At 50.4% G+C, this 14,274-nt stretch overlaps 1 protein-coding gene across 3 annotated transcripts in view; it reads right to left on the bottom strand.

Annotated features, from left to right (window-relative positions):
• Nucleotides 1-352: 352 nt before the first annotated feature.
• The window catches only part of NOTCH3 (notch receptor 3), a 34,440-nt gene continuing 20,518 nt past the window's right edge, over nucleotides 353-14,274 (bottom strand). For 2 of the 3 annotated variants that reach the window (XM_060008149.1, XM_060008152.1), the window contains 8 exons: nucleotides 13,516-13,670; nucleotides 13,196-13,418; nucleotides 12,190-12,274; nucleotides 9,352-9,514; nucleotides 7,924-8,276; nucleotides 7,511-7,658; nucleotides 4,315-4,412; nucleotides 353-3,507 (listed from right to left, as the gene is read on the bottom strand). In XM_060008149.1, coding sequence (XP_059864132.1) covers nucleotides 2,461-3,507; nucleotides 4,315-4,412; nucleotides 7,511-7,658; nucleotides 7,924-8,276; nucleotides 9,352-9,514; nucleotides 12,190-12,274; nucleotides 13,196-13,418; nucleotides 13,516-13,670 — 2,272 coding nt within the window. In that variant the 3' untranslated portion in view covers nucleotides 353-2,460. The remainder of the gene's footprint in view (nucleotides 3,508-4,314; nucleotides 4,413-7,510; nucleotides 7,659-7,923; nucleotides 8,277-9,351; nucleotides 9,515-12,189; nucleotides 12,275-13,195; nucleotides 13,419-13,515; nucleotides 13,671-14,274) is intronic. The other variant, XM_060008150.1, reaches the window with a different exon arrangement.

Raw genomic sequence — 14,274 nt, 5'->3', positions numbered from 1 at the left:
GAGAAGTTGGGTTGAGTACCACATGCAGCCTGAGAATGAAACTGATGCCCAGAGAAAAATCTGTAGAGATGAGGAACTCAGCCCTTGTTGACCTCATTTGAGCCACTAGCTCAAATATCCCCTGAAGCTGGTCTTTTTTAGTTATATGAATTTATAAATTGGTTTTTGTTTGTTTAAGCCAGCTGGGTAGATTTTTTTGTGTCGCTTGCAACCAAGAGCAGTCCAACTGATGGGGTGAACCAGTGAACATTAAATTCCTCCTTTCCTGGAGGACCTCAGTGTAAACACAACCTTGTCTTGGGGCACAATTATTTGCAAGACATAGAAACTCATTCAAGCTGGTATACAGAAAGGAGTATTTATTATACAGTGCAGCATTGTCTCCAAACCCCAAGGGAGCATGAAGTAGAGGTGAGATCCATGCAGAACCAGCATTAGGCACTTAGAAAGCAGTTAATAAATACCTATCGATGTCAGTGGAATAAAGGCTCAATTAACTGGAATTGATACTCCATTTGGAAATGAGGTACTCCCTCCAACCCTCTGGAGCCATTTGAACGCTCATCTCTGATTCTCCCTGCATAGCTCCCGTCTTCTGCTGTTTTATCATCAGTACCCACCACCCCAAACTGGCCATCGATATTTCTCCATCTGCCTTGGCCGCAGAAGCTCCACCAACTGATAGCTTTCTTAGCATCCGCATTTTAAAAACAGTCTCAAGCAAGGGAATCCGGTTCAAATTAAGACAGGTGGCCACCCCTAGTCCAATCAGTGGAATCATCCAACAAAAGAGGAAGCAAAAGTGGCTGGCAAGCAAGCCAAAGGGCTTGACCCCAAGATGAGAGCCCAGCTTTTTACCAACCACGGCTCTTGGCCTCCTTAGTCAATAGAAATTGATCAGAGGCCAGACAAGAAATTCAGGCAAGGCTTTATTGGGACCCCTGCTGCAGCAGCCGGGAGCGAGAACGAACAGATTCCTCCAGTGCTTGCTTGCTCCCCAAGGGTGGAGGTATGGGGTGAGGGCGGGTCCAAGGGTGGAGCCAGAAGGGTGGCTTTGGTGGTCTGCCCACCCCTTTGGTGGTGGTGTGTGCAGGGGGCATGCGCAGGACCCTGCTTTTGCTCCCGACACCCTGCTTTTGCTCCCAGCTCTTCAGAAGTGGCAGTTGGGTGTTTTTTTTTTGGTCTTTTGGTATCTTGTTGGCCATAATTTGCCCCAACTGCACATGCCCATAGTTATTTTTAGTCCCTTAGAGTTCCTTTGTCTTTTGTTGCTCCAGTAGATGTTCGTCCAGGTGCAAGCACTGCAGCAAAGGGTCCCAGGTCCCAGCCTGTCTCAAAAGTTAGCGCTGAAGAGACAGAAACCCCACACTACCACCCCCCGCCCCCGAAACTTACCTAGACACAGACAATGACATTGAGTGCTAACTATTCCTTTATTAGGTGGTGAGGGGAAAGGGGGCTGTACAATGCAAGGCCTGGGAATTTAGCTACACAAGGACTGTGACCAGAAGCTATATTACAAAAATAGCCTACAAATACTTCTATTCTGCCCTGGGGCTGGGCCAGGGGAGTACCAGGAGGAGGTACCACGCAGGCAGCTCCTTTCCTCCCTGCAGGCCCATATTTACAGGGAGACAAAGTAAAACGCACATGTCTCCCCTGGTCCTCATATTCCCACCGGCCACCCCACCCCCCAGTTCCCAAAGGGAGGCGGCCCACACTCTGTGAGGGGGGGCTTGGGGACAGGCTCTCCAGGCCAGAAGGGCACTTCCCCCAGCAAAGCTATAGAATAAGTTGCATCTGGAATGCAGTGAAGTGAGGGAGGTGGGGTGGGGAGAAGGCTCCCAAGTCTCACCCGACCCCTAGCCCCAGAGGGTTCGCCCAAGGGTGCCTACTTGGTACACACCAGGGTCGTGTACTTGGTACACAGGATCCCGGTCATGCCTGTGTACTTGGTACACAGAATCCAGCTTGGCCGAATGGGCCCACAGACTCAGCCCCACGGGGGCACTGGGGGGTTTGCAGGGGGCAGGGAGCGTCTCCATATATATATTTTGTAAAAAATAATAATAATAATGTTTGTTTAAATGAATTTGTTTCTATACAAAATGTAAAAAAAAATAATAATAATAATCCACCTGTGTCAGAACATGAGTGAGAGAGGCCAGAGGAGGCAAGAAAGCAGGAGAGAATTGGAGGGGCGGTGGCCCCAGGAAGAGGGGAGAGGCAGGAGCATGTCCCAGACTCACCACAAGACCCAAAGGGTGGGGGTCAGCCTGCACCCCTTATAAATAAAGGAAGACTGAAGCCCTAGGCTTGTGACCTGTCTTGGTCACGCTGCAAGGAGGGTGGGGTGCAGGAGAAGAGATTAGAGAGAATGAAATGACTAAAAGGGGAGACAGAGAGGAAGCAGGATGGGGTGTCTCTACAGCCTCCCCAAATCTAGGAACTGTGCAGCCCTCAGGCCAACACTTGCCTCTTGGGGGTGACTTCAGGCTGGGACCCTAGCTGGGTCTGGGACTGAGCAAGAGGGCCAGGGACCGACAGGGGGAGCGGCTGGGCAGACAGTGTCCCAGCGGCCGTGGCCCCGGTGGCAGTGGCCGGGCTGGGCGTGGAGTCGGACCAGTCCGAGAGTGAGGGAGGTGAGGGGCTGGCCCAGTGCTCGGGGGACTCTGGGGATGGGGTCAGGTAAGGGTGCTCGCTGGGGACCCGCAGGAAGCGGGCCTTTGGGGGGCTGCTGTGGGCCCCGGCCGCGGGGAACTCATCGCCATGTCCTGGGGCTGCCAGGTACGGTGGGGGCCGCTCCTGGGGGGACACGGGGTTCCCGGGGTTCAGCAGCTGGGGTCCCGGGGCCAGCGGCAGCAGGAAAGAGGGACCTGGGGGGGCAGGTGGGGGCAGCCGGGCCCAGTCGAGGGGGACGGCCACGGGGTTCAGCAGGCCCAGGCTGAGCACACAGCCCCCGGGGGGCTGGCGCCCGAGACCTGCCCGGCCTGCGCCACCGAGCTGTGCCAGAGACACGGCTGTGGCCGCGGCACCCGCGTAGGGCCCCTCGAGGGGGAAGCCGCCAGGGGACGCGGGGGGGCCACCAAAGGGCCGTGGGGAGTCCAGCGAGTCCACCGGCGAGAGCGTGACCGAGCTCTCGGCCAAGGGCCCCGGGCAGGCCAGGGTCAGCTTCTTGCCCCGCCCCCGGGTGCCCTGAGGCCCCAGCCCCGCCTTCCCAGGAGGCCTCCGGCTCTTCTTGCCCCCGGACTGTGCCACCTTGAGGCCTGGGAGGAAGGCCCCGGGCGGACAGAGCAAGGGCCCCAGGCCGTGGGGGCCAGGGGGGCTACGGGGCCCACTGGGCTGGTCTAGCAAGCGCACGATGTCCTGGTGCAGCCGCTCCTGGGCCACATCCCGGGGCAGCCTGTCCAGGTGGTCTGTGATCTCACGGTTGGCAAAGTGGTCCAGCAGCAGCTTGGCAGCCTCAAAGCTGCCCTCCCTGGCGGCCAGGAACAGCGGAGTCTCCTCCTGTGGCGGCCCAGAACCCACAAGATGTCAGGGTCACAAGAGTCAGGATTAACTGCTGGCTAACATCACAGAGGCCTCCTCTCTCTGGGGGAACCTGAGATCTAAGAGTTCATACTCTCCAGCCAGATTCGGTCGGAATCTCAGCTCTGCTGGGGAAAATTGGGCAAGTTCTTTCCTTTAAGCCACATTCATCCAGCACCCACTAAGCTTCAGGCCGCAAAAGCCAGGACCGGGGTGAGGAGAGTGAAGCACTCGCCTTAGACATAAAATTTAAGGGGGCATCAAAATAAATGATATTTTAATGAAAAATTTTTAAATTAAGATTAATGCAAAAAGAATCCATAATGAATATAATTTTGGAAATTTTAAATAAGGATGGAATCCAACCCCGCACCCCTTTGAGCCTCACTCTTTCATCTGTAAAATGAGACTAATACCACCTTGCAAGGGTTTTTAAACAACAATCATAACATCTACCTTTTATTGAGGATGTGCTAAGGCACTTTCTAAAAGCTTTAGCTCACTGAATCCTCGAAAGACGCAATGAGGTGGCTACCGTTGCTTCCCCATTTCGAGGATGAGAACAGAGGTTCAAAAGAGTTAAGCAACTTGCCCAAGGTCACCCAGCAACTGCTATACACTTCCTCCTCTGATCCACTATTGAAACCCCTTGGGCCCAAATCCCACACCTGAAAGCTGGCTGCAGGCAGGGTGAATGCCCCCACTAGCCTACCCCAACCTGCTCTCTGCCACCTGTGGAAGCTGTGCCGGGGCTGACTCCCAGGTGGGCCAAGGGCTGCGGCTCACCTTGCTATCTTGCATGTCTTTGTTAGCTCCATTTTTGAGCAGGGCCAAGGTGGCCTCGACGTTGTTGACAGCTGCAGCCCAGTGTAAGGCTGATTTTCCTGCGGGGGGAAGTGAGGGAAGGTCAGGGTCAGGACCAGGCTCATTTGCTGGCCCCCTCAACAGCAGGGGGACAGAAAATGTCTAGAATATGGCCTGGGATGGGGGGAGGGTAGGCCTGCCACGAGTATCTGAGTAACTGTGTTTGGGTCCATGTGCGTGCACACCTGTAGATGTAACTCTCCGTATACGGGGGGTACTACGTGGACCTCACTCAGTGGTACCTAGAGCTGTGCTGTCCAGTGCAATAGCCACCAGTCACATGCGGTTCTTTCATTTATGTAAATTAAAATTACAAAAAAAAAAAAAAAAATGGAGTTCCCTGGTGGTCTAGTGGTTAGGATTCCGGGCTTTCACTGCTGTGGCCTGGGTTCAGTCCCTGGTCGGGAAACAGATCCCACATGCTGCACAGGGCAGCCAAAAGGAAAAAAACAGTAAAACAAGTTAAATTAAATTGGTACCAAGACCATTTAACGGGGAAAGGATAGCTTTCTCAACAAATGGTGCTGGTACAACTGTTATCTCCACGTGCAAAACAATAAAGTTGGACCCCTACTGCACACCATATACAAAAAAATAATTCAAAATGAGTCAAAGACTTAAATGTAAAAGCTTAAACTATAAAACATTTAGAAAAAAACATAGGAGTAAATCTTCATGACCTTGAATTAGGTAAGAGATTCTTAGATATGACACCCAAAACACAAGCAACAATAACAAAAACGACAAAAATAGATAAATTGGACATCATCAAGATGAAAACTTTTGTGCTTGTAAGGACACCATCTAGAAAGTAAAAAGAAAACCTACAAATATATTAAACCTACCCTATGTTTGATAAGAGACATACCTAGACTATATGAAGAACTTCTACAACTCAATAATAAAAAGACGAGTAACCCAGTTTAAAAATGGGCAAAGAATCTGAATAGACATTTCTCCAAAGAAGATACACAAATGGACAATAAGCATGTGAAGAGATGCTCAACATCATTAGCCATCAGGGAAATGCAAATCAAACCACAATGAGATACTAAATCACATCCACTAGGAAGACTAGAACAAAAAGACAGATAATAGCAAGTGTTGGTGAGGATGTGGAAATACTGGAACCTTCATACACTGTTGGTAGGAATGTAAAACAGGGCAACCACTGTGGAAAACAGTCTGGCAGTTCCTTAAAAGGTTAAACAGAGTTACCATGTGACCCAGCAATTCTGCTCCTACGGATATACCCAAGAGAAATGAAAACATATGTCCACACAAAAAATGATACAGGACTGTCCATAGCAGCATTATTCATAACAGCCAAAAATCAGAAACAACCCAAATGTCCATCGGTGGATGAACGGATAAACAAAATGTGGTATATCCATATAACAGAATATTATTTATTCATTAAAAAACAAAAAAGAAATAATACGGATACACGCTACAACATTTGTAAACCTCAAAAACATCGTGCTAAGTGAAAGAAGCCAGTCAAAAGAGACCACATATTGTATGATTCCATTTATATGAAATAACCAATCCATATAGAGAGAAAGTACATTAGCGGTTGCCTAAGGGCCGGGAAGATGAGGGGGATTGAAGGGGTGATGGCTAAGAGGTGAGAGCTTCTTTTTCAGGTGATGAAAACGTTTTAAATTTTATTATGATGATATTTGTACAACTATGTGGTTATACTAAAAATGATTGGATTTTGTACTTGAAATGGATGAATTGCATGGCATCTGAATTATATGTCAGTACAGCTGGGGTTTTTTTAAGTAGGCAAAACAAAGGTTAAAACATTAAATGAAATAAAACATTTAGTTCTTTGCTCACTCCAGCCACATTTCAAGTGCTTGACAGCACATGCCAGTGGCTACCATATTGAACAGAACAGACAAAGAATATTTCCATCATCACAGAAAGTTCTATTGGACAGTGCTCTTCTAAAGCCGTATTTCCCAACCAGGGGTGATTTTCCTCTAAGGGGCATTTGGCAATGTCTGGAAATATTTTTGGTTGTCACAACTGAGAGGTGGGGTGCTATTGGCATCAGTGGGTGGAAGCCAGGGATGCTACTGAACATCCTACACTGGATAAAGAAGATGTGGTCCATATATACAGTGGAATATTACTCAGCCACAAAAAAAGAACGAAATAATGCCATCTGTAGCAACATGGATGGACCTAGAGATTGTCATACCGAGTGAAGTAAGTCAGGCAGAGAAAGACAAATATCATATGATGTCGCTTATAGGTGGGATCTTAAAAAATGGTACAAATGAACTTATATACAAAACAGGAATAGAGCCACAGATGTAGAAAACAAACTTATGGTTACCAGGGGGACAAGGGGGGAGGGATAAGTTAGGAGATTGGGATTGACACATACATACTATCATAACAAAATAGATAACTAATAAGGACCTCCTGTAGAGCACAGGGAACTCTACTCAATGCTCTGTAATGGCCTAGATGGGAAAGAATCTAAAACAGAGTGGATATACATATATGTATAACTGATTCAGTTTGCTGTACACCTGAAACTAACACAACATTGTAAATCGACTATCCTCCAATAAAAATTTTAAAATAAAAAAAAATTTTTTAATAAATAAATTTAAAAAAACATCCTTCACTACACAGGACGGCCCCCACCACAAAGAATGATCCAACCCCACATGTCAAGGTTGCTGAGATTGAGAACACCTGCTCCAAAGGATGTTTCTAAGAGTCCAAGGGCAGGTCACTGTTGGGCAAGCAAGCCACCTCCAGGGACGGAGCGGCCCTCACCTATAGATCTGGCTGATTTGCAAATTTATTACACCAGTTGTCCAGCAGATGGCACCAGAGTAAGTTCTTCTAACAAAGCAGATGGAAGGGAAGGGTCTTGGGAAGGGCACCTTTCCCTGAACCACTGCCACACAGTATGGGCTAATGGGCGCCATTTTTTTTTTTTAATGCATGAGTGTAGGTCCATGTTGAAACCCTGTTATGAGTACACGAGTTTCATTGACTGGGTGTCAGTGTGGGTGTGCGTTCACACCAACAGTCAGGGCCCAGATGACACCCTCTCAGCCCCCACCCACCACTACCCCCCACAGCCTACCGAGTTCATCCACAGCATTGACATCAGCATGGCTGGCGATGAGCTCTTCCACCATGCCCTCCACTGCCAGGCGGGCCGCCAGGATCAGTGCTGTGGAGCCATCTGCCATGCGGGCATCCAGGTCTGTGGAGCGGTTCCGGATGAGAATCTAAGGGAGATGGGGCACAGCAGGAGGAGTCATGGCAAGAACAAAGGGACGAGAAGCACCTCTAAGCCCTCTGAGGACCCCAACCAATACACCCCATGGAACTGATGAGGTGCAGGGAATAGCTTCTTGCCAGAAACTGTACTCCCATATATCCCCATCTTACAAATGAGAAAGATGAGCTCTGAAAGGCAGAACCAGGGCTTGAACCCAAGTCAGTCTGATGCCTGTCCCAGCTCTGAAGTCCAAAGAGGCGAGCCCATCTCACCTGGAAAACGCCCTGGGCATCAGCAGTGACGGCTGTGTGCAGGGGGGTGCGGCCTGAGTGGTCCTGGGCATTGGTGTCTGCCCCCGCATCCAGCAGCCGCTTGGCCGCGTCAGCCCGGGCATAGCGGGCAGCCAGGTGCAGGGCCGTCTCACCCGTGCGGTCGGTCCGAGCCCCAAGCTGTGCCCCCTGGCAGATAAGGTCTGAGATGATGCTGGCTGATGTGTCTTCTGCCTCGTCCTCATCAGCTGGGATTGCTTCCAGGGCCCCCCCGCAGAAGGAGGCCAGCATTAGTGGGGTGAAGCCATCTGCAGGGACCAGGAGTGTGTCACAAGGGAGGTGGGCACAGGGCCTTTCTGGGGAATACGATTGAGGGCACTGCATTAGGAGGAAGTGGGACATGTGGAAACACAAGAGGGAATGGCAAATCCTCCCATCACACACACACACCTGTGTCAGGTGCCCCAGAAGCCAACCCAGGATGAGGATTCATGGGCATGTGATTTGTCCCAGAAGGGCTCCTAGGTAGCAGGGGACACAGAACGAAGGAGGGAGGCAGTCAAACAAGTGTGCAACCTTGGGCAAATGCCTGGAGAGTTATTTCAGTCTGATCCCAAAGGGGGACTGTGGAAGCTGAGCTGTACCCCAGAGTTGTAATCCAGCTTGAGTCAAAGGAGCTGAGCCTTTCATACTCCTGCAACCACTGGTCAGGAGCTGCCCCCAGGGACATAAAATACCAAGCACCTCAGGCCCCGGTAGCCTGAAGGGCTTCAAAAGAGAGCCATAGGTCCTGGTCATTGGGAGCAAAAGCAAAACAGAGCTGGGGAAGGCATATCCCAAAATGCGGCAAAGACAAATCCAAGAGGATCTAGATAACACGGTCTGCTATACGCTTCATGAGCATTTGCTCTTGTTTCCCTTAGGAGGCTACTTGCATCCCATTCTCCGTCCTCAAGCCCTAGATAAAGCCAAATCCTTCCTTCAAGGACAGGAATAGAACTCAGGCCTGTCAATCTGCATATTCCAGGCCCCAGGCCACACTGATTGGTTCAGGAATTGGTATGTCCATCCAATCAGAACTCATCCTGGGACTTTTGCTGGTACATATGGGAAAAAGATTTTGTAAGGCCTGTCCCACCTGTAGCTATCAGTGCCTGCAGGAAAAAGCCTACTTGGGCTGTGGAGCCAAGAGGTGTTGAGTCCTGGATCCAAATGTGCCTGAAGCTTCCATTTACAAGAGTCGGTAAATCCCTTGTTTTACTTAAGTTAGCTTGAGTTGGGCTATTAAAAGTTACAACCGAAAGTCCTGATTAACACACACCCCCACAGACGGACACCCAGACACACCCAGCTTTCCCCAGAAACAGACCCAGATGCAACCTCTCACGAGTAGGATGGATAAAGGGCATCCTGGAGGGAGGGATGCCTGACCTGGACCACGCACGTTGACATCCATGCCATCAGCATCTGCATCGCCCTGTGGTGGCGTCAATGCCATGGCTGGTGCCACGCGGATGTCGGCGGCAACCAGGTGGTGTTGAGTCCACTGGCGGCAATCCACGGCATCCTCAGCTCCCACACCAGGCTCCTCTACCTGGAGGCACAAGGACCCAGGTTCTCACAAGGGGTTGGGAGACACAGTTAGAGGGACAGTCTGGGCATTCCCACAGGCTTCTCTCACGGAGATGCACATATGGCCCCAAGAAACCATTAACATCCCGCTTCTTTTATAGATAAGGAAATGGAAAATTGATGTACTGGAGCTCAGAGAACTCATAAGAGGAAGAACTGGGATTTTAATCCGGGTTAGAAGGGTAGAGGGTCTGGGAACCCACGGAAGTGATCAAGGAAGAGACACAGAGGGGACTTCCCTGGCGGTCCAGTGGTTAAGACTCCGCACTTCCAATGCAGGGGACGTGGGTTCGATCCCTGGTCAGGGTACTAAGATCCCACATGCCGTGCAGTGCGGCCAAAAAATTAAAAATAAAATAAATAAAAAATTTTTTTTAATTTTAAAAAACGGAAGAGACACAGAGCATAACACCTGTCAGCACACACCTGTCTATACACTAGATAGGAACACACCAAAAATGAAATTAAGAGAACAATTCTATTGACAACAGTATCAAAAAGAACAAAAACTTTAAAATTAAATTCAACAGAAGAAATGCAAAACTTGTACTCTGGAAATTCCAAATCACTGGTTAAAGAAATGTGGGATTGGGGGATCCTGCAATAATAATAATTCCCAGTATTGGGATTTCCCTGGTGAGCCAGTGGTGAAGAATCCGCCTTACAATGCAGGGGACACGGGTTCGATCCCTGGCTGGGGAACTAAGATCCCACACGTCTTGGAGAAACTAAGCCCGCACGCCACAACTACTGAGCTCTCACGCCTCAACTAGAGCCCACCTGCCACAAACTACAGAGCCCACACGCCGCAACTACACAGCCCACGTGCCCTGGAGCCTGAGCACTACAACTAGAGAAGGGAAAAATCCACATGCCACAACTAGAGAGAAGTCCACGCACCAAAACAAAACAGCCTGCGCACCGCAGTGAAAAATCCCGCGTGCCTCAACGAAGATCCCGAGCACCACAACTAAGACCTGACGCAGCCAAAACAATATATAAATAAATAAATAATAAAGAAATCTTTAAGCAAAATAATAATTCCCAGTATTAATCTGGGAAAGGAGTGAAAGGTGAGAAGCAGGGAGTTGCCCTGGATACCACGTAGGCTCCCACGTGGTACCACAGATATGAACGTGAGGTATCAGGACCCAATAATCACACACAAATGTATTGATTTACCCTCAGGAGTCTAGCACCTGGGCCCCTCAGAGGAGCTCAATACGTTTCAGACTCATGGTCCAGACGGGAAGAATGAAGTTATGAAAACAGGACAGAATACCCCTAACTAGCCTGCCTGGGCATTTAACAGCCTGCACCAAACACAGAGCCTGATCAAGCCAGACCTGAGCTTAAGGACCCAGGTGGGGAGTTGAATTTCATGAAAGGGGAGAGCCAGGTGATGGACAGCTAACCAGAAAGGGCCAAGGAGGATGGGACAGCCTTCAATGTGGATTCAATGTCTGACACTGTCACTTAGTAGGCTCGTGACCCTAGGCAAATCACATGAGAGCTCTGAGCTTCTCATTGGTAAAATAAGGATGATGTAATCATTCCGCAATGCTAAAATGCCATCATAAACATTCTGTACCATATACTTAACACCCACTTTTGGATGAGAAAGAAAAAAAAAGCCTGGGGCAAGCAGATTTCTTTAGCTGTCAATTGTAATAGGTGTCTTCATTTCAACAAATATTAAAACATAGGCAGGGGAGGGAATTCCCTGGTGGTCCAGTGGTTGGGACTCCACGCTTTTACTGCCGAGGGCTGGGGTTCAATCCCTGGTTGGGGAACTAAGATCCTGTAAGCCGCACAGTGCGGCCAAAAAAAAAGAAAAAGAAAACATAGGCAGGGGAGAGGCAGCTAAGAATGGAGGTGTGTATCAGTAGCTACTTTATAGCATCCTCATAAAGATGAAATAAGATGCTCTATGTACATTCAAGGCATTCACCAAGGGTCAAAGTAATGCTAGCAGGAGGCTGTTATGAACTGTGCTCCCCAAAAATCATATGCTGAAGGCCTAATCCCCCAACATGACTATATTTGGAGACAGGGCCTTTAAGGAAGTAATTAGGGTTAAATAAGATCATGAGTGTGGAGCCCTAATTCAATAGGACCAATGTCCTAATAAGAAGAGGAAGAGCCGCCAGAGTTCTCTCTCTATGCACACACAGAGGAAAGGTCACATGAGGACACAGTGAGAAAGCACATTCTACCTGCCAGGAAGAGAGCCCTCACCAAGAACCAACCCTGCCAGCACCTTGATCGTAGACTTCCACCCTCCAGAGCTGTGAGGAGATAAGCGTCTGCTGTTTGAGCCACCAGGCTGTGGTATTTCATTATGGCAGCCCTAGCTGACTAAGACAGGGCCCGTAGCTGTGGCCCCAGGACAGGAAAAGCCCAGCTGGGAGTGCTCTCAGGCTGGGCACGCTGGACTAAGTTGGATGCCGCAGAGAGAAAGCAGAGTCACTGTCTGGGCCAGGGGATGCCCTCTGGAAAGATGCCAGGACCAGGATGGGGTGAGTGCTGTGACTCTTCTCCAGCGCCAGGGACAGCAGAGATTTTCCCGGCTCTCCCACTGGCCATCAAGCCCCAACCCAGGATCCTGAGGGCAGGGGTCAGAGGAGGGGACACAACCTTCAGTCGCTTGGCCTCCGGGCACTCTGTGTCCATCCAGTCTGTGGCCACCTCCCCCATCAGACTCTCACCCTTGGCCATGTTCCTGTGGGGGGCAGGAAGGAGGGGACAATGGGTCAGTAGGGGCAGGGTGCAGGGTCAAGAGACATGGTCCACTGAGGGGATGCAGGATGTGGTCAAGGTTGCAGGGGGTACCATCAGGGGTTGTGATGGGTGACGGCCAGGGTCTTAAGGTGGAACTGGGGAAGCACAGGAGTGGGGTCAGAGGTCAGAGCAGTCAGCCGTGGGACAGGTGAGGGTCCCAGGCACATAGCAGGGGTTATAGAAGATGACATCAGGGGTCATGGAGGATAGAGTTATCCTCATAACAGGCGAGAGATGTAGCCAGAATCGAGGAGGTTGTGGAGAGAGGCCGGGGGTCACGGGGTGACAGGAGAGGGGTAAATTCAGGGATTAGGTCAGGGTGGGGTTGGAGTCTTGAGGGACAGGCCAGGGAGTTGGAGGTGAAGCCCACGGCCAAGGCCAAGATTGAGGATCATGGGGAATGAGCACTGAGTTGGGGTGGAAAGGGGGTCAGAGGTGAGGTCAAAAGTCAGGGTGTGTTAGAGTCAGAGGTGATATTGGGGGTCATAGAGGATAGGTCACGGAGCCAGCAAGGGATTGGGATGCAGACAGGGATCACGAGATCAGTAGTCATGTGGGAACAAATTTTGACTATCAGGGTGAAATCTGAGAAGCTGTGGTCAGGGAGGGTTCAGGGTAGAGTCAGAGTAGGATCTGAGTGAGGGAACTGGATCATGGGAAATGGGGCCAAGGGTCACGCATCAGGGGTGATTCCCAGGGATCATCGAGTCAGTGGTCAAGGGGATGAACACTGGGTTTCCAGGCTGGAGTCTGAAGTTAGGGTCAGGTAGGGGTCAGAGGTCAAAGTCAGGTCAAGGTGGGCTCAAGGGCTCACAAAGCCCCACAGTCAGGGACAGGGAATGGGCTGAGTCAGGGTCCTCACTTCATGCCCAGAGCGTCTTGGCCCACGGGTTCCCGCCGGCCCTTGTGGCCAGCTGCAGCATCCTTGTGCAGCGCGAAGCCCTCGGGGAACCAGAGGGTGCTGTGCTCACGCTTGCGGCGGGCCACCATGACGCCCAGGACGAGAATGACCAGCAGGAAGACGGCGCTCGCAGCCAGCAGGGGCAGTAGCGGCACGCTCGGCTCTGGCAGCTCCAGCGGTTCCCCTGCGGGCAGGAAGCAGGGGTCTCAACCAGGGGCCGAGGCCCACCCCGCCATGGGAGCCCCGGTTCCACCCTCATCACCCACCAGGCTGGCCCTCACCCCGTGCCGCCCGCAGTGGGTACGGGAAGTCAAGGCGCTCCACCGCTGACAGCGCTCCCAGATAGTCTGCCGCACTCTGGGCGTCGGGAAAACAGTGGTCATTCTCAGGCGACTGCAGGCACAGACGGTTGTCAATCTCCAGCATCACCACAGAGCTGCGGGGACACAACAGAGGGACAGGGAGATTCAGCAGGCACTCCTACAAGCCCTGCACCCTGCCCCACTCCCCTGCACCAGGCCCCACTCCCCTGCACCAGGCTCCAGCCTCTCTACTCACCATGTCACCACTGCCCCCTATCTAGCATCCAACTCCACCACAACCCCAAAACCAGTCTTTTTTTAAATACACTTACTATATATTCGGTGATATTAAGGATATTTATTTTTTTAACTGTGATCATGGTATTATCGTGTTTTAAAGAAAGAGCTTATGTTTTACAGAAACATACTGACATGTCTACGTACGAAATGACATGCTATCTAGAAATTATTTCAACATAACATGGGAACTAGAACAAACTGAAGGGACTATGCATGAAATAATAACGGCCATATGTGTTCATTGTCAATGCTAGGTCCTAGGTATCTCGACGTTCATTACCCTGCTCTGTTTTTGTATATGTTTAAAATTCTTTATCAATTCCCCAAACGAGTCTTGCTGTGGCCACCAGTGTCCTCTGAGCCATGAATCCAATGGTCATTGTTTTCATGTCGACTTCTCCTTTATCAGGTTGGTGTGTCCATCTCCTGCCTGCTATG

This window comes from Delphinus delphis, chromosome 3 (assembly GCF_949987515.2).
Source record: "Delphinus delphis chromosome 3, mDelDel1.2, whole genome shotgun sequence".
Lineage (NCBI taxonomy): Eukaryota > Metazoa > Chordata > Mammalia > Artiodactyla > Delphinidae > Delphinus > Delphinus delphis.
The sequence above is the reverse complement of the archived record's forward strand: the minus strand, read 5'-3'. Positions and strand labels throughout refer to the sequence as shown.